Raw genomic sequence first — 24,657 nt, 5'->3', positions numbered from 1 at the left:
TTTGTTGAAAAGATCATCTTGGATTTCAGTCAGGTGAACTTTAGAGTAACAAATGGTGAAGGGTGAAACCTGCCCATGATCTACAGTGGAGCAGAAAATTCTCTGTTTTCTCTCATCAGTCTGTAATTTTGTCTGTCCAGCTCTCCGTGGATTCTCTTTCAAAGCTTGCTTTTTATACAAAGTGGTAAAACCTACCTGCTTCAAGACTCCTAACAGGCCTGTTTTGAAGGTCTGATAAACTTTAGTGATGAGAAGTATAGTACCTAAATGACTGAAGTCTCTTTCTCTTCAGCTTGATACTAGATATTTGTATTTTTCATGCCTATTGGGCAGTGGTAGCCTTGTGCCTCATGTTGTGAGTGTGTCTTTGTTAGTTTTAGAGTTAGAAGTAGGTTTGCATGTTACCCATCTTTCACAGGGAGCAGCTCCTGGTTTTGCACAGGTAAGTTGTTCTTGACTTAAGACTCCTGATAATTGATCTTCCACCATATCTTATTTGGAGGAGATTACCTTTCTATAATACTTTGTTTACTCTGATGCTTTCATAGAACCATTTTCTTTTGTTTACCTCTACCATTCTGGACTCTAGCTGTAAATTGGGTAAAGAAGGGTGCCTGGAGGGATCACTAGGATTTAAGCTATTTATATTCTCAAATTTGGGAAATCACAGCCTAACAGAAAAGCTCCCACACTCTGTAAGTAATTGCTTATAAAAGGTTCCTGGCTGCATAACTAATCAAGTGGCTAAGCCAGGGAATTGGTATGAACTGGGAAAATTGTGGCAGGTTAGCTGCCTTTGGCAAAACAAAGCAAAACAGTTTCTAGGCCCAGAAACCTGACTACTGTACCATACAAGTATAAAGGTATCAGTTCATTCTGAATGTCTCATTTGGCACAGGTGGGCTCTCTTATCCCTGAGCCAGAGCAGGAGGGAGTTGCTGTCATGAGGAGGGATCCTGCTTTATCCTCTCTGTGAGCTGCTTGCTTCCACTACTTCACTTGCACTAGATCTCCCACCTGTGCATTTGCACAGTGGCTGATTTGTAGCCAGCTAATCCATCAGAAGACTAGCTTGGGCTGGGAGATCTTTGTGCAGATCAGCCATCTGACTCTGCTTACCCTCTGAACCATGTTTGCTGCATCTGAGAGGGAGTGTCCTTTCCACTGGTAATGATAACCATTAGATCAATTTAGCTGTAACATAAAATTGTGCCCAGGCACCACCAGCACTTGAAAGGGTTTCAGGTCTATGGTACTACTATTTAATAGTGTTTGGAGAAGAATGTTAACCTTTTATTCATCCTCTGTCTTTGTAGAGAAGAAAAACATGCAGAACCTAGTAATTTTTTTTTCTCCCAAACCCACTCTCACCCCTCCCCCCCCAAACCAAAGCATGAAACCAAAAAAACTCCTCAAGTGCAAGAGTTCTGTGTTAGGTCAGGGTTCAACTGAAATAATAATCTGGTGCTTCAAAAATAACATGCCTGACAACACACAGGAAGGAACAGTTGTGTTTCGACACCTAGAGCTGTGTTAGTAGGGACACATTTCAAGAGTAGGAAGAAGTGACACTGGAGCTTTTTAATTTTTCACTGTGAGGAAAGGGAAGCAGATTTAAAATCACTGCTAGCAGTGCTTGGAAAAGGGATGTACTGAGAACATTGCTTGCTTGTTTTTATCTCTGGAAACAGCTTTTAGTATGCTTTAGCCCTTCAATGAGGATTGCCACAGAAGCTTGAGGCACTTTCTACAGTTACCCTTAAAGTGGCTGAATTCCTGGCTTTCATTGACAGACTGTGCCCAAATACCTAGTTATCTGAGCTGGAAATGTGCACTCTAGCATAATACTCATTTTCATTCCTCAGGAAATGGCAGCATCTTTAATATTCTTCTGCAGTGTTACAAAAATAAGAAAGCATGAAATTTTGGGTGGAGGAGAAATTCTGAAAGACAGTTGAATGATGAACTTCAGATTTGGTTTTCTCAGAAAGGCATTGCCATCTGCTGTGCCACTGAAAGTCTGTGCTGTCATGACTCCTGCTCTGTGAGAGTAATCCTCCCCAGGGAGGAGAACCTGGGAGGAGCCCCTGGTGTATCTCAGTTCGCTGCCTTGCTCTCTTGGGGACCTGAAGTGTGAATCACTACTGCTGCAGCGCTTGGTAGCTTACAGCAACTCTGTGCATTGGTACCACAAGCCTTAAATGCTAAAGAGCTGAGCAGACAGAATCCACATGTACATGTCTGATGCAAATGTTTCAGTATCTTAAATTATCAGAAGCCAGTAATTACATTTGTGAAATGAAGTTGGTTTTCTTTAGCTTTACTGTGAGTAGGAGTGAGGTGGATGTGGTGCAGCCTATGTTGATTATGGACTGAAGGTGATAGGAATCACATTTTAGTTGTGATCTCAAGCATAAAGTTGATGCTGGTAAGAGGAAAGACTCCAGTACTGGCCCCTTTGTAATGGGGAAGAGAGAAGATGCGAGGAAGTACTTTCTGTGCATCTTTATTAGCAGACTCCTTTGTCATTAGTTTATCCCAAAGTACAGGCATTATGTCTGTGCTTGCATGTGGTTTTATATTTTACTGTTTGTCTTGCATGTGGAGTGAGGAAAGTGGAAAATAGATTTACTGACAATGGAGTGTTGGGAAAGAATAGGATGTTTACCCACTTACATGAGTTGTAGCCAAGAGCACTGGAAACTTGTATGCAAAAAGCAGCTTGCTCATTCCACAGTTGCCTTTCTGTAAAGCTTCAGGGATTCTCATCATTTCTGTACAGTTTTAATTTAAAAATACATTTATGTAACTTAATTTTGAGGAAGCTCTTCCAAATGTGAATGGGGCCTTCTCTGTGCAGGAGATTTCTGGACAAAGCTTTAGAGCTTTTTGTCTGGCTTATCCACAAGCTCACACAGTCTTTTTCTTTGGTAAGATTTCAATTGCCTGTTACCATAGGGGTGCCAAACTCTTACTAAATTTTCATTAGTGAGTGAATGCAATCCATTTATGTGTCATTTTAGCTTGAATCTTTTTAAGCTGTGCTGGTAAAAAGCTTGTTAAGATTCCCCAAAATTTTGGAGGAGAGTTGTTGCGTTGTTGGTGTTTTGTTTTGTTAACTTAAAATGAACCAATTTTTTAAACTTAGACTAATTCCAGATGGTTGTCACTCCAGCTGTATTCCTTTAGCTTTGTTAGAAGAACACTACTAGCAAATAAGTTTATTCTGCTCCATGCCTCTGTATTTAAAATGGGGTTATATTTGATTACAATGGGCAAAAGTGCAGACTTAAATGTATTTTTCCTGATTTTTGGAAAAAAAAATTATTTTTTCGTCTTTCATCTGTCTTACTGACTATGAAAAAAGGTTAATTTCTGAAGATAAGAATTCATTACTTTCTTTTAGATAATATTTAGTAGATTATTAGAATTGTGTTCTATCTTTTGTAAGACCTTTTTAAATTTAAAAATCTACAAATTTTAAATTTTATTTTTAAAATAAGCATTATATTGAATTCTTTGGTCACTGAATAAGCAAGAATAATGCTTCAATTGTACTAGTGTTCTACTATTCATAATAAAGGAAAGCTCTCCAAGCATGGCAATGCAAACCAAGTTCATAAAAAGTTATCTACACGTAAGGCTTTATGCCAGATTGGGACAGGAATTCTGCAGGCAAAACTGGGACACTTACTGATGGTGGTATGAAATTACTTTAAAATCATGAATTCACAGGATGGTTTGGGTTGGAAGAGACCTTACAGGAACACCTTCCATGAGACCAGGCTGTTCAAACCCACATCCAACCTGGCCTTGAAGACTTCTGGGGATGGGGGGCATCCAGAGCATCTCTGTACAGCATTCCAGTGCTCCATCCTCACAGTAAAGAATTTCCTCCTAATACCTAATTTAAACCTCTCCTCTTAATTTAAAACCATTCCCCATTGTTCTGTCACTATCTGCCCATGTTGAAAGTTGCTCTCTCTCATTTTTGTAAGCCCCTTTAGGTGCTGGAAGGGTCTGTAAGGTCTCCCTGAACCCTTCTCTCCAGGCTGAACAACCCCAGCTCTCTCTGTCTTCATAGCAAAGATGCTCCTGCTCTCTCATTATCTTTGTGGCTTTATAGAAAGCAGGTTTTAAACTTTCTTCTTTTCAAAAGTAGATTTCAATCTGTCCATTATAAGCCTAGTTATATAACCTCAATATATTTTTTAATTAGAGAAATATGTTCTGAAAGAGGTTAGATTAATTTCCCTAGATTTAGAAAGATGAGTAAAAATAAAACTGAAGTATGATGAGTATTCATGTAATAATTTTAGAAACTACAGCAAAATTATAACTAGTTTTTTGCCTTAAAGAACGTTACTCTACAGAGACAAGAACTGGAGAAAAGAAGTTCTTTCTGCGCAGCACATTGTGCCTGAGGTTATGGAAGGAGCCAGAAGAGTAGTTTGGGTTCCCCAAATTATCAACTCATCCTTCTTAGCTAATTTATACTGTGCTGCTCTTATCCTGTTGTGCTCTGGCTAGTCTGTTGGCAGAGGAAATATTTTTTCCAACAATTTTATACACTTAACTGGACTCTGTGTAGAGGATGGTCTTCATGGATAGAGCACTTTGGCAAAAAGTTATTAATAAGCCATTATTGTTATGGATTGGATCCCAGCCAGCTGCTTAGTGATTAAAGTTTAATTGCATGATGATTAGTTTTCATTAGTAAGCAATTAGCATTCAACAGCATTCTTGTGTTGCTAAAGCTATGGGTAAGCATAAGTGGCTAGAGCCATGTTGAGGGAGAAGGTCTCTGGCTGGAGATGTGGGCACAGAGCTGTTTGGAATATGGGAATAAGGATTCTGAGGTTTAGTTGACCTCATCAGCTTGTTCCTACTGCAGAATTGGGAATGGGGAATGGAGCAAATGTCCAGAAGAGCACAGCCTGCACATTTGCCTGAGTGTAGGGAGCTAACAAAATAATCATCGTCCTGCAAAGGACCTTTGAAGGTCTGACTTGTTCTCACAGTAACACTGGTTTTCATAGACTTGTCCCTCTCCTTGCCACAACTAAAACTCCTTTTTCAGAATTCCCCTCTGAATTGGTGAAATTCCTTTTTTTACTTTGACAGCAGCCCTTGATTGTCTTGTGCCTCTGTGGGGTAAATTAGGAGAAAGATGAGTGCAGGGCAAGGGCTGGGGGAAGTGAAACAAATGAGGGCAGAGGGAGGTAGGAGTGTAGCAAAAGGTCAAGGCTTCTTTGTGTTAGAGGTACAAATGAGTGAAGAGTGCCCCATGTAAACCATTTCTGCTTCACTGAGGAATCTGTTGTGAAGATGAAATATGGTGGTAATTTCATCTAGGCTAAATTAGGGTTGTTAGAAGCCATTCTTCTTGTCCACACCTCCCCTTCTGGCAGCAGTAGTGCTCTGTGACTGAAGTGAGTTAGGTGGGTGATCTAGCCAGCAAATCCTTCCCTCACCCTATTCCCATTTTGATCAGGCTGGACTGGCTTTCTTGACTTTCACTGTCAATACTGATACAGAGAAATGCTAGGCATAGGAGGGGGCTGCAGGCTGTGCGAGAACAAACTCAGGTCTTAAAATGATTTGGAAGTGGGGAGCCTGGTCAAGACCATCACTTCATATGGAAAGTTCTTCCAAAATGATATTACTAATTATGCAAAGTAGTAAATTTAAAAAAAATAGAAAAAGAGCAGTTTCAAGATTGTCTAAGGTGGTTCTCAAATGTATGTATTTATTACTGATGTCAAGTACATCCATCTCATTGTCTAGACATAGGAAAAGATGGGAGTTTTCTTTATTATGATGATGCCGTGACTCAGAAGCACTAGGGACTGGATGCTCCCTTCCCTCCCCTGGCCTACTTTGCCAGCTGAAGTAACCTAAACCAGACATTTCCTCCCAGTTAAAAGGTCTCCAGTAGCTACAGTTTCCTCTGAGAAATTCTGACAGTGCTTAGTGTATGGTTTTAATGGTGTAGATCTACTTAAGTTGTCTTCAGACTTGCCTTAGGAGGAGGCAGAATACCAGTGTAGGACCTGGTCTAAATTTCAGCCCAGGGCACAAGACACTGCTGAGTGGCAAAGCCTTCCCAGGGCTCTGGGTGTTGCAGCTGCACTGTTTGTCACCACCTGAGCTGCTGGTGGTAAAAATAGATTGCTGTCCTGAGGTTGGCTGCACAACTGATTGCATCATAAGTGCAGTCAGGTCTTGTCTCAGCCTGCTGATCGTTGCCTGGGTCACAAGCTTTCCTTCTGTTTGAGAAAATATTAAAAGTCGATGTTAGAACTGGTTGTGCAGTCTTCATTTACTAGTGATTTTTCCCTCATTTCTATTTTGCATATTTTCTTTTGATTTGTGCTTACAACTAGGAGACTTAATTCAGCTGTATTTCTTTTTCTCATGGCTACTCATTTCACAACATGGTTTTGTTGTTACTTTGCACTAGACTGCTGTTAATTACAGCTTTTCTTGTGCTTCCAAATCCTTTATTCTTACTGAGAACTCACACTTGCTAAGTTTCAGAAAGTTACTGATGATTAAAGGCGACTGACCAGCTTCATAAAAGACTTACTGCTAGGGGAGGGGAAGGAGGAGGGCATCCTGGCATGAATCTCTGAAATGGGGATTTTCACTGGAGGATACTGCTGCTCAATGTGAAGCTTAAAAGGAAAATAAAAAAGGTGGGTGGGGATGAGAGGGGAAAAGTAAGTTCATGTGCTTGAGTTCAGGTATGAGAGCTGTGAACTTTTCTGACTTTGTGCCTGTGCTGTCAGAAATTGCCTGCACAGCCTTTGATAAATCATCCCTAATTATTCTGTAAAGTAGGCTTTAAGATCACTTATTTTGTGACCATTAAGTCAAACTGGTAGAGTGCTCTGGAAGTACAGTGTGTGTTTTAGTTGTCAGATGTTCTCAATTAAATTGCAAGATTAGGGAGCTGATCCAAGGCTTCATGGTTTAGTTGCATACATGTAATGGCAGGAAGATAAATTTAAGTGTGTTCGTGTATCATTTAGAGTCAGGTCCAAAAAGATAATAAATATGTTTTGTTATGTGTTCATTTGCTGTTAGCTTTCTCTTTTCTTGTACAAGGTTAAAATGCTGAAAATACTAATAGCAATGTACTTGTCCCATGTGTAAATTCATTGTTATATATAATTGTTAAGATTTTTCTTGCGAAATAACTCTCCAAGTTAAATTTAATCACTAAAATTTCAGAGTTGGCATAGTTCATAACTGATGCTTTCCAGAAAACCAACATTATTTTTTTGTTTAATGTTAACTTTAGGAAATTGTTTAGAAAAATTCAATACTCACATTATAGGTACATAAAACTGTTTTACAGTGGTTTTTATGCAGTCTTAAGTCCTGTACTTAAATTTAATTCTTCCTTTGAAGTTTTACAGTTTATCCTTGGGAGGTATAAGGGTTCTTCAGTGATGCCACATGGTACCACTTGAAGCAGAAACTTTCAGAGGCGGTTCCTGGGGAACAGGTGTTACAAAGAGCTACCAATAAATTCAGTTTCCTGGCCAAATGGCTATAAGGGTAATGCCAAAAGAAGAATTGTCCATTCTGAAGCTGTCTTAACAAAGAAGACATTAATGTTAACTTACTCTTCTGCTTTTGGGCTAGAGCCTTCAGAAGATAAAGGAATAAGTTAGAAGAGGATGTGTTTACGTAAAATAAAAGAAAAACAAAACAAAAATGCATGTATCATTTGATTTCTACTTCAGGTGAAAAAAAGATTGAAATTTCTCCTTGATCTTGTCCAGTGATTTATTTCTAACAATTTATGGCTCATCCCAGTCTTTTTTTCCTAGTATAGATTGATCTAAATTTATAAAACTGAAGGTGTGGCTTGCAAATGAATAATATTATTGCCTTTACCATGATTCAGCAGTGTTCTGAGCCCAGAAGATCTTCATTAGTCCTTTCCCTTCAGATCTCAGGAGAACCCCATCTAAACCTTAGATGGAGGAAGTTTTTCTTTCAGGAGAACCACATTATGTCTGTCCTTTAAAGAAACTACTGACACTACCTCAGCTGCTGTGTAATATCCAGCTGGAATGCCATCCAGGCTTGGACTGCTGCTATTTATATTTTCTGCCTCTTCTAAACTGCTGCTAGCTCATACCATGTTTTCCTGTGTCGTGCCTGTGACAAGCCTACAGACACTCCATATCCTTTTATAAATTCAGTTTAGAATTCATAAACAGTACCTATTATTGCAATGGGCAGTTTAAGCACCACATATATTATTATGATTTGTAGGGTTTTTTTTTCCTGATGATTATTGAATAATGAATTAAACCCATTCTCTCTAAACCCATTCAAATTTTTGGCCAGCGAATATTACTTTGCATAGAGCACCTTCTGTCTATGTGGGGATGTTTCATCAGTATGTGCTAATTGTCTACTTGCCCTCAGCTGTGATGGATGATTTATTGCTGTGGTTTAAAAGATTGTAATTTTTTTTTTGTTTTTTTAATACTCTTACATTACTTGAGAGCTTATCATTAAAGAGAGATCTACTGACCTGCAGGCATTTCTTTCTGCAAAGCGTTGCACCTTTACCTCTTCTCTTGGATTTACCCTCTGCTTTTCCTCAGTGGTAGCAACAGCCACCAGTGACCTCAGGAATACTGGTGTGCCCTTCATTACTCCTTTTTGGAGCTCTGCTGCCAACCACCGCTTCTGTGGCTTTCTGGGGAAGCTGTCTTCTTCTTTCTTTAATGGTATTGACTAGTAGTTTTCTTTGCTACCTTTCTCTACAGACAAGTTATTTATTTTGCAGTAAGATAAGCATTGTACTTTTTTCACCTCTCTTTGCAGTGGAATATATTTTGACTGTACAGCAGTCATTCTTCAGACCTCAATTTAAGAGTTGGTATTCTTAGTACTAAGTGCAATTTCGATGGAATGCTGTCACAGACATTTGTTGTTCTAAATGGTCATTTTCACATTCCTACTTCTGTCACATTCATCTGCCCACCTCCTATTTTCTTACACCTCAAGCATAAGGCCCTCATCATTATTTTATCTGCCTTTATCCTGCTGCTTTTTCTTCTTTCAGTTTCAAGAACTTAAGATTTACTTCCAATCAGTACACCCTGGCTAATTTTATAATTTCCCAAATTAAGTGCTTCGCTTTCAAACCCCTGCACGTTTACCTTTGTTTTTCTTCATGCATTTCTTCAAAGCCCTTCTTGTCTGGGATTTGTGCTGAATAATTGGATATGCTTAGCCTGCTGCTGAGATGGACTCTGCCCAACGCTGCTGGCTCAGTCTCACCGTTCCTGTTTCATCCCTTTGCATCCACCAACGCTTTGTTCTCTGTTACCGAAGTGTCTTGCACAGTGGGGCTCTGTTTATGATGAAGGCTTGCACAGATTATTACAAGTAATGACAAATGGTGTATTTCTGTCCAGCGTTACAAGTCTTTGAGTCATTGAGGGGATGGGGTTGTGCTGCACCCTTTTTCCTGTCAGGTTGCACAGATACGTAATATCTTGTCAAAATATTTTGCATTTACAGTTTCTTTTATCAACAGTGTTTCTTTAATTTTAAGCCTTTATAGAGATTTTGTTTCTGTTGTATCCACTGCTCCTAATAACATAGTGATTGTGTCTTTAATGAACCAGTATTTTTTTGTTTTGTTTTGAGCCTTTTAGTAAATATTCAGCATCATCTCTTTTTTCTTTCATTAGAAAAAAGCTGGCTCTGTTAAGCAGTTTGCCTCTTGAAAACCTTGAGTTTATTGCATTTTCTTGTTTATGTCACGTTTTTTCCTTTTTTATATCACTCTAGACAATGATACTCAAACCTACTGCTTTTCTGGAAAATTTTGGATAATTAATTTATCCAAAATCTCTTTGATTATGATGGAGATCTTGCTTTCTTTTAAGGTAACTGCATGCTGTTGTTTCATGCTCTACATGGTAGATCTTGCATTAAATAGAAATTCACAATATATGTGGATATTTCCTTTAATCAGTATCCAAGATGGCTGGGAAATAAATCTAGTACTGGTAGAAAATTCAACTGGAGCAAATGCTGTCTTGCTGACTGTGCTGTTCCCACTACTCTGTGGGTCCTTATCACATAATCACTGCTTTAAAATTTGAATTTCTTCTTCCTCTTTTAAGTCTGCTTTTCTATCTTTCAAACCTTTTTGTAACTAAATTGCACTATTGTTGCATGTTTAATTCCCCAAATGAAAAGTCAAGATAACATAAACTGTATTATTTTTTCTGCTAGACTTGCATACTTTGGCAAATTCAAATCCCTATACTTACACATGGTTTTCTGAAATGTTTCATTCAGGGTGGTTCTTTGAATCAAAGGAAAAAAGATTTACAAATTTCTTAGCTTGTTGGACTTGGTGGTCTATATGTTATTTTAATATTCCTTTTAAAATATGAAATGGCTACATAGGTATGTACTTAACCTGTTTAACTGAAATTAAACATTGCTTTTGCAGCACCATTTAAATTACTGGTTTTGTTAATTTTGCTGAATCTGTTTTAGTTAGCCACTGGTTGACTCTTGAAGGACCTAACCTCTATTCTGGTTCAGTTACACTGGGTCTTTTTCATTTGGGTTTTTTCTCCTTCCATTGTGTGGAGGAGGCGGGAAGAGTTCATCCCCCTCCAAGTCTTACTTGGCTCTTCAGCAGTCTCATGTATTCATGCACAGTTAAGCCTTTGATCACTCCACCAAGTGAATGAAACAGGCTTGTAAGGAGTAGTGAACATGAATTTATCTCTTAGGTTTGAATTTCAGTCTTTTATGTAGTGTACAGTTTAGCTCGACTTTCCTGTTAGGGAGGTAAAACTAAAGAGTCTTAAAAAGTTGTAACCAAACAGTATTTATTTGGTACCTGCATTCTTTTTGATAATCATGGTGAGGGGGGGAGTTTGTTGTTCGTTGTGGAATTTCACAGTCACATCTCTTGCTCTTCACAAGAGCTGCCTTTCCAGACAGGTGCAAAAGTACCTTTTGTTGTGGTGTCCTGTCTCCAGCAATGGCCATGTATTTACCACTTCACTGCACGTATTCAGAGATTTGTAGTAAACTTGGCATGTGCACAATGATAGTTGCATATTTTTTCCCTCCTTTCAGCAACCACAGCTTTAGAGTTGTAGCTTTGGTATCCCTGTGTTTACCAGGCAGAAGCGTACCTATCCTTGATGAACTGGTCTCATCTGATTTTGAACTTGCTTATCTTTTTGCTAGTGCACCATTCTTTAGCAGTGACTTTTAGTTACTTGAGTGGAAAAAAACCAGGTTTATGTTACATTTGAACCTGCTCTTCCTTCTTGAAAATGGCTAAGAGTCATTCCCTTATGTGCATCATATTGGATTTTGTAGGTTTCAATCCCCCTTCAGTTTTCAGGTTTCAATCCCCCTCTAAGTATTTTCCAAAATACTTAAGCTTCTCTTATATACCAGTTCTTTACATTCCTGGTTATCTCTGTGGTCTGTCCATTTTTGTTTCTGATCAGTTGTACTCTTTTCTTAAGAGGGTCATGAGACAATATTACCACACACAATATTACAATGTCAGGCTACTACAAGAGTAACAGACAGACATCATGAACATTTGAGTTTCATTATGGATTTCTTTCCTAAATAACTGCTTACATTTTGGCTGTCCTTTTTTGTGCTTGTGGGGACTGCATGATGTTTCTGTCTAGGATGACTACTTATACCTTCCTATGAGTAGTATAAGCTAATTTAGAATCTGTCATCATGTATATGCATAGGTGAAAATATTTTTACCACATACATCACTTTGCACTTAACAGTAGTAATTTTCATCTCCATTTTATCATAGAGTTATCCATGGCTGTGAGATGGTTTTGCAGCTTTTTACTATCAGTTTGAGGTCTGGCTACCCTGGATAATTTTACAAACTTCACAATTTTTCACATCTTATTGTTCACCCCCCTTCTTGAGAGTCTCTGTAAGGGCAGTTGAATACCTTAAGTGTCTGCATAGGACCTTAAAATTATTGCTGGCAAGCCATTCTTTGTTAAAACTAAATGTTTATTTCTGTTCTTGTTGCATTCTATTTTTCCTTCCAGTTGAGGGTAATGAAATGCTCTGCTCTTACTTTCAAGTGCTTCTGTTCTAGCATAATCAGTTTCACATGTATTGAATAGGATTTTCCATGTTTAAGACATTTTCCAGCTCTTGGATTTCTTGTGGTTTTTTTTCTATGCCATCCATTTTGAGCTGCAGTTTCCCTTTGTGCTTGAGCAGCCTGTGCAGCACTGCAGTTCTAACTTTGTATTGTTTCCTAATGCAGCTTTATTAGTATAGCATCTTCCAGATCATTGATTTGTCTGTTTGCTGAAATCTTGGAATCTAAATTTGTCCTTAGTTTCTTGACTTGAAGACAACTGTCCAGTTTTACTTCTGAAATATTATCCTTTATTATTTGGTTTGCTTTCTACAAGAAGATATCATCATTGGTAAGAGATGCCTTTTTGTGATGCAGGTTTAAAGATTTTTATCTTTTTAATTGTGGAGTTCATTTTACTGATATTCTGTGTCTGGTTTTTTTTTGATAAGTTAAAATTCTTTGTCAGGAAATGTAAACTAATAGTTCTGTGTCCTTTAGTACTGGTTGTTATCTCTAGCCACAGACACATAAACAATTTTTTTCATTAACCAGTATCTGCACATCAGAGTGGAAGTCTTTTCCTCTCCTGTTTCCTAAAGATGTCTTCCCACCTCGCTTTTTTAATCTTGGTCCCTTTTTGCAGAAGTTTTTCAAAATCACATATTTCTTTCTCCTGTAGTAAGCAGTATATATATACACACACACAGACACAGACACACACTTATTTATTTTTATTTTTTCTTGTAGCTTTCTGGAGTAAGTTGTCTCTTTGCATCCCACTTTCCAGGAAGGAGAATGCGGCTGCCTGCTGTTTCTGTTGCCCTTTTGCCTGGATGTTAAATCCAAGCCTCTGCCGAGCCTGCCAACTGTTTAATCAGAAATAGTCAGAAGGCCCTCCTTCCTAATATTGCAGCTCCTTCCTAATATTGCAGCTGACTCTGAAGTCCTCATTATCTTACATCTGCATTTGTGCAGTGCAATTATACAGAAGCAATTATTTTCCTAAAAGCTTACAATTTAAACAGGAGAAGGTGAGAGTGTGAAAAATGCATACAAAATGTAAAGCAAAGACTTGTACCTGTATAATTAATGCCACAAAATTTCACTTTTTGCTTTCTTTGCTTTGTTAGAAACCTTCAGTTGTTGCTTTCCATTTTACTCCTTTTATGCATTCTTGACACTGGTATGGGAGAAGCGGCAAAACAAGGAGATGCCTAGAAAGCAAAGCAAAGGAAAAAGAGAGAAAACAAACCAAAGGAAAAACTGATCTTTGGAAGAGGGGAAGCCAAGAGGTCTGAGTATAGGATATATAACCACTCATCAAGAAAAGATGGTTTGTATTACAGACAGTAGAAAATATGATCCTGCTGTGAATGTCCTGGTGTAAACTGGTTTGGTGATTGTTCAGCAAGGAAGATTGCTGAGGAGTGTCTGAGAACACCTTACATTACTGTTACAATTAATTTCTGCTTCTAAGCAACTGTTCCTGCTCCTGCCCAGAATATTTTGGAAGGGCTAGTCAGCAGCTTCCATCCTCCCACCAGCAAAGCCATGTAGGATTCCAGTACTGAGAAGTGCTTTGTCTAGGGACAAAGATACTATCTCTGTCAGTGCAGAGCCAAAGTGAGCAGCTTGGGGCACTGGTTTTCACAAGGCTTTGTGCTTGTTCAGGAGGAGGAAGGTAGGTAGCTCAGGACATGTTTATGTTACAGCACTTACATGGAGTTGAATACAAATCTGAAGGAAGCAAAAGAAGGTACTCAAAAGCATACTCTTATTATATATAGCAGTGTGGTCTCAGAAGAGTGGAAGAATACAGATTGCAAGGGGGTAAAAAGCCAAGCATAAAGCAAGAGAAATATTGTTGATAGGTACTGTAGCATTTTAAATGAATCAGAGCCGTTCTGCTGCCGCTGGTAGCTGTCCCCCAGCTGTTCACACTTCCAGGTTGGCTGTTACTTCATTTTGGTAGACACAGAATGATGAGCCATAGGGAAGAAGAAATGGGCTGCTAATAGCAGGGAGAGGTAGAGACAATGTATCTGGCTTTAATACTATTGATAATTTAGTTCATGGGATGGAGTGTCTCCTCTAAATGGCACTTTTCAGTCTCTCCAGCCTATTCTAAGTGAGATATATGTGCCTTGTGGTCAGAGATGAATTGTGGAGATAGGACCTATGAATCAGTCTTTGCTGTGTGGTCTCTTTTCTCCCTCTTTTTTTTTTTTTCTTTTTTTTTTTTTAACATTTAAGCCAAGAATTGATTAGATGCCTGGCAATGATTACTATCCATTGGCACCTCCCACTGGGAGCACACTCCAAGTACCAGCCTTGAGCTCTTTTAAGCAGGGGAGGTTAAGCAGGCTGCTTACTGAGCAAAAGGAATTTCTCTTCCCAGGAGAGCTGGAGTGCTGTTTCCCTGGCTAAGAATGCTGTAATTCCTTTACAAGTGACAAGCAGGCTGCTACCATCTGCTGGCGAATGGCTGCAGGATGGTGGAGTTTGGGGGAAAATTTGCTGGTGGACCAAGAGAACAGTTAGTCGTCATTATGCTGAATTTACACATTTCCTTGTAAGAACTTCTGTGATTTTATTTTGGTGTTAGAATATTTCCTAGTTGTAGTGTACCTATTTTTTCTTTTCAAGCATAAATACACGAGACATGTAGCTAACCAAAACTACAGAAAGTACCAGCAGGAGCGAGGCATCTTTTTACCTTTTAAGGCACAGCAGCAATGTCTTGAAAAAGAAGACTGAGACCATCCAGCAATTTTTAAGCACTTTTTTTTTTGTCTTCATGGGAACACCTGGGTGTGTTTGGAAACCATGTGGCACTACATGATGATAGTCTCTTTCAAAGATAAGGTGATAGACTCTGAAGTTGTTTTAGAACCACACAGCTTTGTAGGGCGTCTGCTTTGTTCACTCACTCAGGTGTGCCAAGAAGGAAGAACTTTAAAAAAAGAGTAGTTATTTTGTATGTGGTTCCCTCAGCTTCCCCGGAAAGAAGCAGATGGTTGGGGGTCCCTGGAGGTAGAAGAAATGGGGCCATTAGACTATCAGTGGCTTGTGAAAAGCAGAAGCATCTGCCAGAATGGAGACTTGTTCAGCAGCAGGGGAGCCAGCAGCAGCCGATGATCTCTGCCTTGAGCCGTCAGTGGCATAGTCATCCACCGGGGAATTGCTGTTGTGGGCGTAGCACAGGTAACCTTGGTAAAATCTCTGTTTGTCTGCCTGACTTCAAAAAGGGGCAGTGAAGGCTCAATGCACATGCACTGGCATCTTAACTACCCACTTTTACTGTCTAATCAGTCCTAAAATCACAAACAGTTTTAAAGCTTTCCTTACCCATTCTCAGCTGAAAATTTTTCAAAATGCCTGTCATGTTCAGAATGTGATTTTCAGAATAGCGGCATGAGCCATGCTAGGTGCACCAAAGAGTAAGTTCAAAAAACAAATAACCTTTTGGAAAAGTATCAAAAATTTTGCTAAGGGTCTTGTTTTCTGTTGTGTCACACACCATACTCTTTTAAGTCATGCCTTTTTAGTGTTAAGAAATATTTTATATAGCTGCAGTTCAATCTCTGCTGCTGTGGTTCTTATGCTCTTATCCACTGCTCTGCATAGAACACAGTGTTCCAGGGGAGAATGACCTTCTGTTGCAACAGTGTGATGGTATGTAAAAGATGAGATGAAGTGGGGAGGGCAGAATGCCTCTGAGGAACAAGACTAGAAATTCATATCTACATTCAAAAAGAATAGTCAATTTGGGTTCTCTCCTGTTAGAATAATTAATCCCAGTCAGCCACATCTAAAAGCGAGAATAAAGTACCCAGGTACAGAGCTCTGTTTCAGAACTCCTCAAGCTGCACTTTGTGAGTACTTGGCATAGGTGAATCTGGGACTGTTGCCAGTACATAATATCTTTCTAGAGTTGACTTCAGAGCCAGGAAAAGACATTTTCTGTGGATGAAGTTTGGTTTTACTCCCGTGGGAGAGTGAATTACGTTGCAGTTTGGCTAGTGGTCCGTATATTTTGGTGTGCATTTCAGTATTGGTTTAGCCTCTTTTTTTAATCTTTGGAAACTTTCATTGATGTTCTGACAGGCAATAATAAGCTGCTTGTGTGTCTCTTTCTAGGCTTCAGGGATACTTCCCTTGCATCATACATACTGCAGTAGTTTGTCGTGCTTAGAATATAGATGTGATTTAGTGGGAAGCACTGAAGATCAGGCTCAGGATGCTCTGGCATACCCATAAAGAGGTGTTACTCAAAACTGCAGTTGTAGATGTCACGAGAACTGACATCTCACAAGCTTTTCTGTTAGTTGCATCTGCTTTGATTTGAAGAGGGCCTCCTGGTTTATGGCTGGAGCTAGTTTTGCTTTCATCCTCATTCAGGCATTTAAATACAAACTATAGTCATCTCTGCAAAGCACAGAGTAGTAGGAAGAACAATAACTGTCAGATATTCTCAGAGGGTTCGGAAATACTGTAATCAAGCCCCTGTTTACCATGCTGAGTGAGGAACTTTGCTGTGGCTGTTAGCTTTGGCCACGTCCGTTCTGCGGATCTCCACTGCAGCGTGTGTGCTGATCAGGGATTGAAGACATGTGGGCCAGGGGCTGTGGCTGTGGTGGCAGATGAGTGTCCCGGTATGGAGGGAATGCCGTGCTCGTGTCCAGTGCCAGGTGCACTGCTGGCTTGGGCACAGCTGTTTGTGAGTGGTGCTGGTGCAGCTCACTGGTTGTGCCAATAGAGCAGCCTAGTTCAACACCGGCTTTGCCAGCAGCAGCAGTGATTTTAGATCATGTCATCATCCCTGTGTGCAGGCAGGGACCAAGGGCAACTTCTCACAGCGTGAATTCAAGGTGAATTGTACAAATTATACAGGGCCTTATTATGGTGTTCATTGTATTCAGCAGAATAAATAAAATTCCTGTTTTTTTAAAATGTGACTCAAAAATTATGGTAGTTCCTCTCTTTGTTTTCTGCCAGTAGTTAATTCACTTTTTAATTTTTAAGTAGTAGCAGTCTCCTAGCTTTTGGTGAATTCTGCCATGTATGGCTACATCTTTTTTTAAGGGAAAAATATCAACTTGTCAGAAATCAGCTTTCTTCAGAATCAGATTACTTAACAAAAATCACTTAGTGTACATGTGCAAGAAATAAAATGGCTGTCTGAATGAGATGTGAATTACTTCCTTAGGTCATTTCTTAAGTGATTCAGGATGACCTAAAGGGGTGAGAGACTTTCTTTCTGCTTTCACAATTGTCTGATATTATGATCGAATACATCATTGACTACTTGAGTTAATAGGATTTAACTATTGAAAATTGAACGTGGTTATCAGATGAGTCTGAGCTACTTTGACAATAATTGTATGAGCGTCCCTGTTGCACTGCAAGTTTTTTTTTGGCCATGGGCCATTTCTGTGATGATGAGGTATTTTTCCATGATGGCATCTTCTTTTTGATCACCTGTGAAAAAACTTCGAATTTGGCCATGATCACCTTCAACTGCTTGTGATAATGACAATGATGTAACCAAATTACTTTTATGATGGTGTCTTCTAAATCATTATTTGTTTTGCCAGTTCTCCTTTTAAAGCTGCTGTAGGTTCAAAACCACTCTTTTTCCTGCTATTTTAATAGTGATGTCATTGCCAGGTACTGAAACACAGGCCAGTAAAACAGATTTGAGAACTTTTCCGAATTGTTTCTGAATGGCTGAACATTGTATCTCTTGCCTGCTTAGCGCAACTGAAAAGTTCATAGTTTGAAAGAGCTTATGTTGTTACTTGTTTGAAAGGCCTTTATTTGTATGGTGTAGAAAGATAGAGTTTAACATGATTTATGAAAAAAATTGTGCTGGAATGTGGTTGATAAAATTCCCAGGAAAATACAGGTATTCAGAAGAATGGCTGCAACCTTCATTGTTGTTTTTTGGTTTCCCTTTCAGAAATGTTCCCATTGCCAGGAACCAGGAGCCACCTTAGGCTGCTACAACAAAGGCTGCTCCTTCCGGTACCATTACCCATGTGCCATCGATGCAGGTAGGAACACATGACAACTGCATTCCATAATTACTCAAATCATACTACACTAAATAATTCTGAGGTGCTTTACAAATTACTCCCTCTCAGTTTTTCTCCTGCTGTGAAGATAAAGTAATAAAAATGGTGAGAAACGGCGTGCAATAAACAGCATACAGTAACACGTTGGGACAAGATGGAGCTTGTAATGAAAAGGAATCTGCCTGAAAGAGCAGAAAAAGCCTGGCTTGGGGGAGTGCAGCTACAGTGACTGAAATTTGGCTGCAGTGTGAGAACTGATCACTCATTTTTTACCAAAAATAGAAACCCTTTGTTAAAAGGATGTAAGTAAGCAGCAAGGGGGTTTCATCTTTCAGGGTTATACTCCTACGGGTGGTCCTAGTAAAGATTTCAAGTGTTTGTGTTTGTAGAATCATCAGTACCATTTGCAGCACAACCATCCTTCTCCCTCCTAAGAAGCACTTCAGCCAGTCTCCTGAGTAGGTCCAATTTTCATCCTTATACAAGCTAATTGTTTGGATACTATTTCCAGCTATGAGCCTGGGCTTGTGAGTTTGGTGGGTTTTGTGCAGTAATGACAGTTTTTCATGGAGATAAACCTTGTTCTTGGGTAAAAAAAATTCAGTCTCAGAGTAAATAATACCCCACTTTTCCAGTCCCCTGTAACTCCCGTCATACAAAACTTAGTCTGATAACAAGCAGGAAAGGATTCAAGATTACAACTCTAGACTGGAAGATAATTGCAAACTTCCTGTTTGTTATTCCAATTCCACAGCAACCCACTTGTTCACCACCCATTTTATGCTGTTTTCCAAATGGTAGAGTATTTGAAGTAGGAATGCTCATTTCTGTATGACTGCATTGCACCTCTCACTGTGAAGTCCCACCCTATTGGAGATGTGCATTTCATTCTAATAGGAATGTTTTTTAAAAATCAATATTGCAGTGGAATATTCTAGTACCACAGTACTACTAGCAGGGAGAATTCTTGACTTCACATAAAAGAAAGATTATTCAAGTTGCAAAAATCACATACTAAAAAAATTACCAGAAATAAAGGTATCCGTTTAAGTATACTTTTGGTCTTTTGGTCTTTTATGAATCTATCTTACAGTAATCACCTAATTAAAGGTTGATATGTCTTTTCATAAGGCCCTACCTCAGCCTGTAGGATGGAGAGATACTCATTCATGAATATATGTTGTCCTTGATGGATCTGTGTCTTACTGCAGATGATTCCTTCTCAGTTCTGAAGGTAGAACTGGGAGATTTCCTATAATGTTCGTCTCTGTCATGCCTGAGAGTTTCATGAACATTAATAAACTTGCTTTTGTACAGTGTGTTTGAGACACACAATCACCAATCAGATTCACATTCATGTTGTGTTTAGTATGTATTTGTTTCTGGTTTGTGACTTGCCCTTTTCAGTACCATGAAAAAACAAAAATTATAGTGAATGTTCCCAATAATTTGAGGGCTTAATTTAAATTCATGTTTTATTAGATACAGTATGTAGCATTTTCTGGGTTCTAAATTCAGATATCAAAATTCAGATACTCTCCTTTTCCTTCAGCTATATTAACTCTACTCCACTTCAGCAGATGTAGGATTCTCCAAAATGAGAAATGTACTGAACAATCATGACTGGTTCCCAAGAGCAGTTCTGTGTCATGGAAGAGACAGCATCATGTACAAAACTCAGTATATAATCATACTGTTTAGTCCAATTTAAATGTAACATGTCTGCTATATAATGTGTAGACATGGGTTAGATTAAATTTGGCATTTTTTCACTTTTGTCTTGACTTTGCAACCTGTGAGTTTTTTTTTATAGTAGCTTTTTGTGTTCAAGTTCCAAGGCTATGCTTACTTCTTTTAATTTTGCTATGAGACATCATGTTGTCATGTGGCCATCTGTTGGAGTGCACAATTCCAAGCTAATTTCCCTCCTTTGAGTAATACAGCAGTAATAAATTGCAAGAGCTGCATGGAGATGGGATACTTGGACTGTGAGGTTTCACAAACATATTTAAAAAATAGTGGAGGAGTTGATAAAACTGGTGAGTCTCTGATTTCACTTCAGGAAAAGTCCCGTTGAGTGAGAACAAAATACTTCATTGGTGCTTTTAAAATACATTTTCCTATCTGTTTCTTCCTTTTCATCTGTATGTCTGATGTGTTCTCTTTGGCTTCTCATACCAGCCACAGGTCTTTTATCTAGTTGCTCTCAGGCCCCTCTTCACAAATTTCTTACTTCAGTCTCTTTGTAAGACCCAATTCCTCCTAATTCTTTCTGACTTTTCCTTTTTCCAATTTTCTAGCTGTATTTCTGCCTTCCTCCTCTCTGCTCTTACTTCACTTCCTCCTCTCTTTTGTTTTTTTCTCGTTCTTTTTCCTCTCTGGGCTTTGTTACTGCCATTTAGTTCTCCTAACTCAGCTCCTTGTCACACCTCACCCTGCTGGTCCTGGTTTGTTCTTTTATATTGTCCTTTATATTCTCTGTTTCACCTTTCTGTGCCTTTTTCTAATCAGTTCTTTGTCTTAGCCTCCTGCTGGCACTCATCCTTAATTCTCTGCTCCTGACTTCAGTAGCACTGGTCTCCGTCCTGCTAGCCTCCATTCTTTCTGTATCTTGGCTGCCTTTCTCAGTACTGTTCTCACTTCTGCCTGCCGGACTAGCGCTTCCCATTTTGCAGTTTTGAAATGGTCACTTTCTTCTTTTGGGTTGCTTGAGTGTTAGAAATGTCCCCTGGTAACTTTACTGCTTTTGGGACTGGTGCCTGAATCTGAGGGCAGAGGTTCATTTACAGGAAGGACCTGATCACCTCCAAGCAGAAGTATATTTGGTGGAATTTTTAAAAGCTACTAGCTAGCTTTTGAAATCTGAAAGGCCGTGCTACTGAAATCTAATAGGCCTCTTGTGAGGATGTGCACATGAAAATCCCCATATTGCTTTTCAAGGAGTTCTGTTTGCTGATTTTGTGATAGCTGGCAAGGGCATGCCTTAGCTAAAGTCCAGGTCCTACTGAAAATCAGGATATTGTAGAGCTTTTCAGAGAAAAAATCCTGGGATGTTTATCATGGGCGGAATAACTTTTTTCCAAGAAAGAGTTTTGAGGAAATCGTTGGGCTGCTTCAGCTGAAGTTTTCAACCAAAACAAATAAAAAAGCCCCAGCTTGAAGTAGATTCTCAGCATTTAAAATTTCAGCCTGATGGTGTGACAGTAAAAGACCTTGTTTGCAGTTGGTTTTATCTGTGGGTGTAATCAAGCTGTCTTAATCTGTAGACACTCTTCAGTAAATCTGTGTAAAAGAAATAACCAAGCTATATGGCATAAGGTCTGGTTTTCATTTATGACCAAGCAGAAAATGTAGGCTTCCTTGAGAAACAAATCAACATTATTTCTCTTTGCTCAGCCTGTAAACCCTTTTTATTGGTTTTGCAGTTCTACTGTCTTTCTGTAGTGAAACTGTACAGGTGCTTCTCAGCTTCCTTGAGCTCAGTGGTAGTTCCATTTTGAAATCAAGCATCCTGCTTTGAAGGATGGTGCCACCTTGCTTTATTTAGGATCTGTCACAGATCTGTTCTGAATCCTCAGAAGTTTGTGTTAACATTTACAAGGGCTTTCAGGCTTTTGGAATATGTATGACTGGTTTTGTATCTCAAAGAAATAAAGCCAAACAGAAAACACTTGCTGGAGCGTTTTTTAGGGTACGTTGAGTCATACACACTTGGTTTGTCTGGATTCCTGGAAGTGACCGTGCCTTGGTTGAGATGAAGTACCCGCGTTGTATTTCGAAGCAGTTCAGTGTGAGCTGAAGCGTTTCTGCCTTTGCATCCGTGTGGGTTAGGAGCTGGTCCCAGTCAGTTACTGTGCCTCAGGAAAGGCAGAACGTTTTTGGGAAAGGGCTGAAGGCTGCAGTGTGTCAAATGGCTTCAGTTCCTTGCAGCACTGAAGGCAGCCCTGGGGTGGGACCTGGGCTCTGGCTGCTGCACCAGTGGTTGGTGTCCAGCCCCACCCTGGTGAGGGGCCAGGCTCTGCCCCACTGTTGCTAATGGAGTGCTGTGTGAGGCACGTGGCTTTGTAAGTTGCCAGTTTGTACATATGGATGCTTTTATATAGCATAATTCAGGCTGTCTTTTAATTTCCTTTCATAGAAAATAGTCCTTGGCAATATAGGGTGTAAGAGAGCTGAACATTTCTTAGCCATTTACATAAAAATCAAGATCAGTAGTGCCACTTAAGTAATTTTTATATGGAAATGACTGTGGTTAACATTGTCTGTATTTGGCTTTCATCTGTCCAAATTTATGAAGAGCCTCTGATGTCTCAAGATAACTTAGTCCTAGGGATGTCTCCATGGAAACAAGATCTTTGTTTTCTGAAATTTTATATCCTCTCCCTCTGCCTGTTCCTCCCCACCTGGAATCAGATCCTGATGGTTGCAGCACACTTGTCCCTACAACATATATCCAGGCAGTTCCACTTACAGAAGATTTTTAACTGTAAATTAGGAAAATATTAACAGGAAAATAAAATGAATTTTCAGAGAACAGAAATCCTGTGTCTTCGCAAGTATCATTAAAGATGAGTAATGGGCAGAACACAGAGGGTAAGACAGAAGTATGAAGCTTACAGAAGAACAATTGCTTCTATTAAAAGTGTTTTAGGTTTTCCCTGACTACTTTATGGAGAAAAATCTGTGGAAACAAGGACAAGTCTCAGTTCTTTTTGCTTTCTGCCACAATGAGCTGATCATAGCTCTGTGTCTGCTGACTTCATGACAAATTGTAATCTGTTATATAAAATACTTGGAACTGCTAACCAAAATCCAGGCCAGCTTTGTAATGATGAACAATTTCTGCCTTATTGGTATTCAGCTGATTTTCTGCAGTATGCTGATGACATTTTTCATCGTTGTCCTTTAACAGAAACAAAAAAAAATTGCTATTAATTGAATCTGCTATTAGTATTTGCAACAAAAATGCTGACCTTAGTAAGAAATGGAGCTCCACACACAGATCAGGCATTAGGTACAAGGTTTCTGGCACTTCTTCCTGATCCTTGTACAATCTTCCTTTCTGATGTACTAGCTAAAGAACTGCATTCATTACCGATGTTGGATTTCCAACAAAGAAGAAAACTCCATTCTGTTCTAACATACTGTGTATGTTTTTGATGATTGCTCTGTATATTTTTGATGATTGCTGTATTATGCAGTGATAATTCATGCTGTAGTCTAAATGTATGATTCCTGCCCTTATAATGAGAAGACATTTTATTTATTTCCTGTGATTTGCTAATGCTGCATTTGAAATTATCTGTGGCAGGATTAAGGGTTTTACTCCCCTTTGCTAAAATCTCTCAAGTAACTTAGCCTCTTGCATGCTGTTTCCCTTTGATTCAGGCCAGAGGCATTCATGTTGAAACATTAGGCACTCCCTAGCAGAGGGATGCTCTGCCAAAGCTTGGGTATCTAGAAAGCTTTTCCCTCAAGCTTTAGTTCCAGTCTCCTGCTGTCTGCTAAACTCTTCCAGCAGATCGAAACAGCAGGTAGCACTGGTTATGCTGCATACTTAAGAGCATTTTAAATTAGCCCATTTTAGTTACTATTGCACTTCTCTACTTGTGAGCTCTTGGGTGTGTTGGGGTAGGCAGGAGGTCAGAAGCACCCTGCTCAATTCTCCAGGGCAGCATTGCTCGGCCGTGCAGAGGTGGGGATGGGTGCTTGGTCCTGCCCGCGAGGTGACAGCGTCGGGTCAGCCTCCGAGGCAAGAGCCATTGGAACCGAGCAGTGTCAGGCGTTCGGGCAGGTTGAGTGGTGACCCTGCAATTCAGGGTGCCCAGGGGAGGCAGCTGAGTGCTCTGAGGGGAGTGCTGCCGTTCCTGTGGCTGAAGTTCTGGGAGCTGCCGACTTGCATCACTTAAAGGCATAGTCTGGGAGGGGGGATGTGAGGAGAAGCAATCCATGCTCTGGCAGTGCTGCTAAAAAAGTGCTCTGCAAATGGCAGTGTTGTTTAATTTGTTCCTAAATAAGCAGTTCCATATAACTGCCTCACTTTACATAATATGTTTAAATAATTACCTGAACCATTTTTTAGATCATAAAAGCTTCACATATAAGATTTATGAAAGCAGGTCTCAAAGCAGCGTGAGTGACCAGACTACCAGACGTAGTGTCACAGTGTAAACTTACCACCAGGACTTGTGATTGCAAGTAAGCTGTAAACACCATACCTAGAGACACACGCCCCTGCTCTCCGTGATGCTGGCAGGGCCTTGGGGTAAGGGTGAAAGGCAGCATTTGTACTGTGGAATGCAGGAATTGTCTGTTCAGATTGGATGAATGTGTCCATCTTCTGTGTGCCAAAGCAAAGAAGGCTGGAATAGCTGAAGGGGGTTGGGATACAGGATTTGTAGGCTTGCTGTTGTCATTCTTACTACATACAGA

General features: G+C 39.6%; 1 protein-coding gene across 6 annotated transcripts in view; it reads left to right on the top strand.

Moving 5' to 3' along the window:
• TCF20 (transcription factor 20) overlaps positions 1 to 24,657 on the top strand; it is a 129,020-nt gene that overhangs the window by 96,979 nt on the left and 7,384 nt on the right. For all 6 annotated transcript variants that reach the window (XM_063154659.1, XM_063154660.1, XM_063154662.1 and 3 more), the window contains one exon: positions 18,111 to 18,204. In XM_063154659.1, the coding sequence (XP_063010729.1) occupies positions 18,111 to 18,204 (94 nt within the window). The remainder of the gene's footprint in view (positions 1 to 18,110; positions 18,205 to 24,657) is intronic.

This window comes from Melospiza melodia, chromosome 4 (assembly GCF_035770615.1).
Source record: "Melospiza melodia melodia isolate bMelMel2 chromosome 4, bMelMel2.pri, whole genome shotgun sequence".
Taxonomy (NCBI): Eukaryota; Metazoa; Chordata; class Aves; order Passeriformes; family Passerellidae; genus Melospiza; species Melospiza melodia.
The sequence above is the reverse complement of the archived record's forward strand: the minus strand, read 5'-3'. Positions and strand labels throughout refer to the sequence as shown.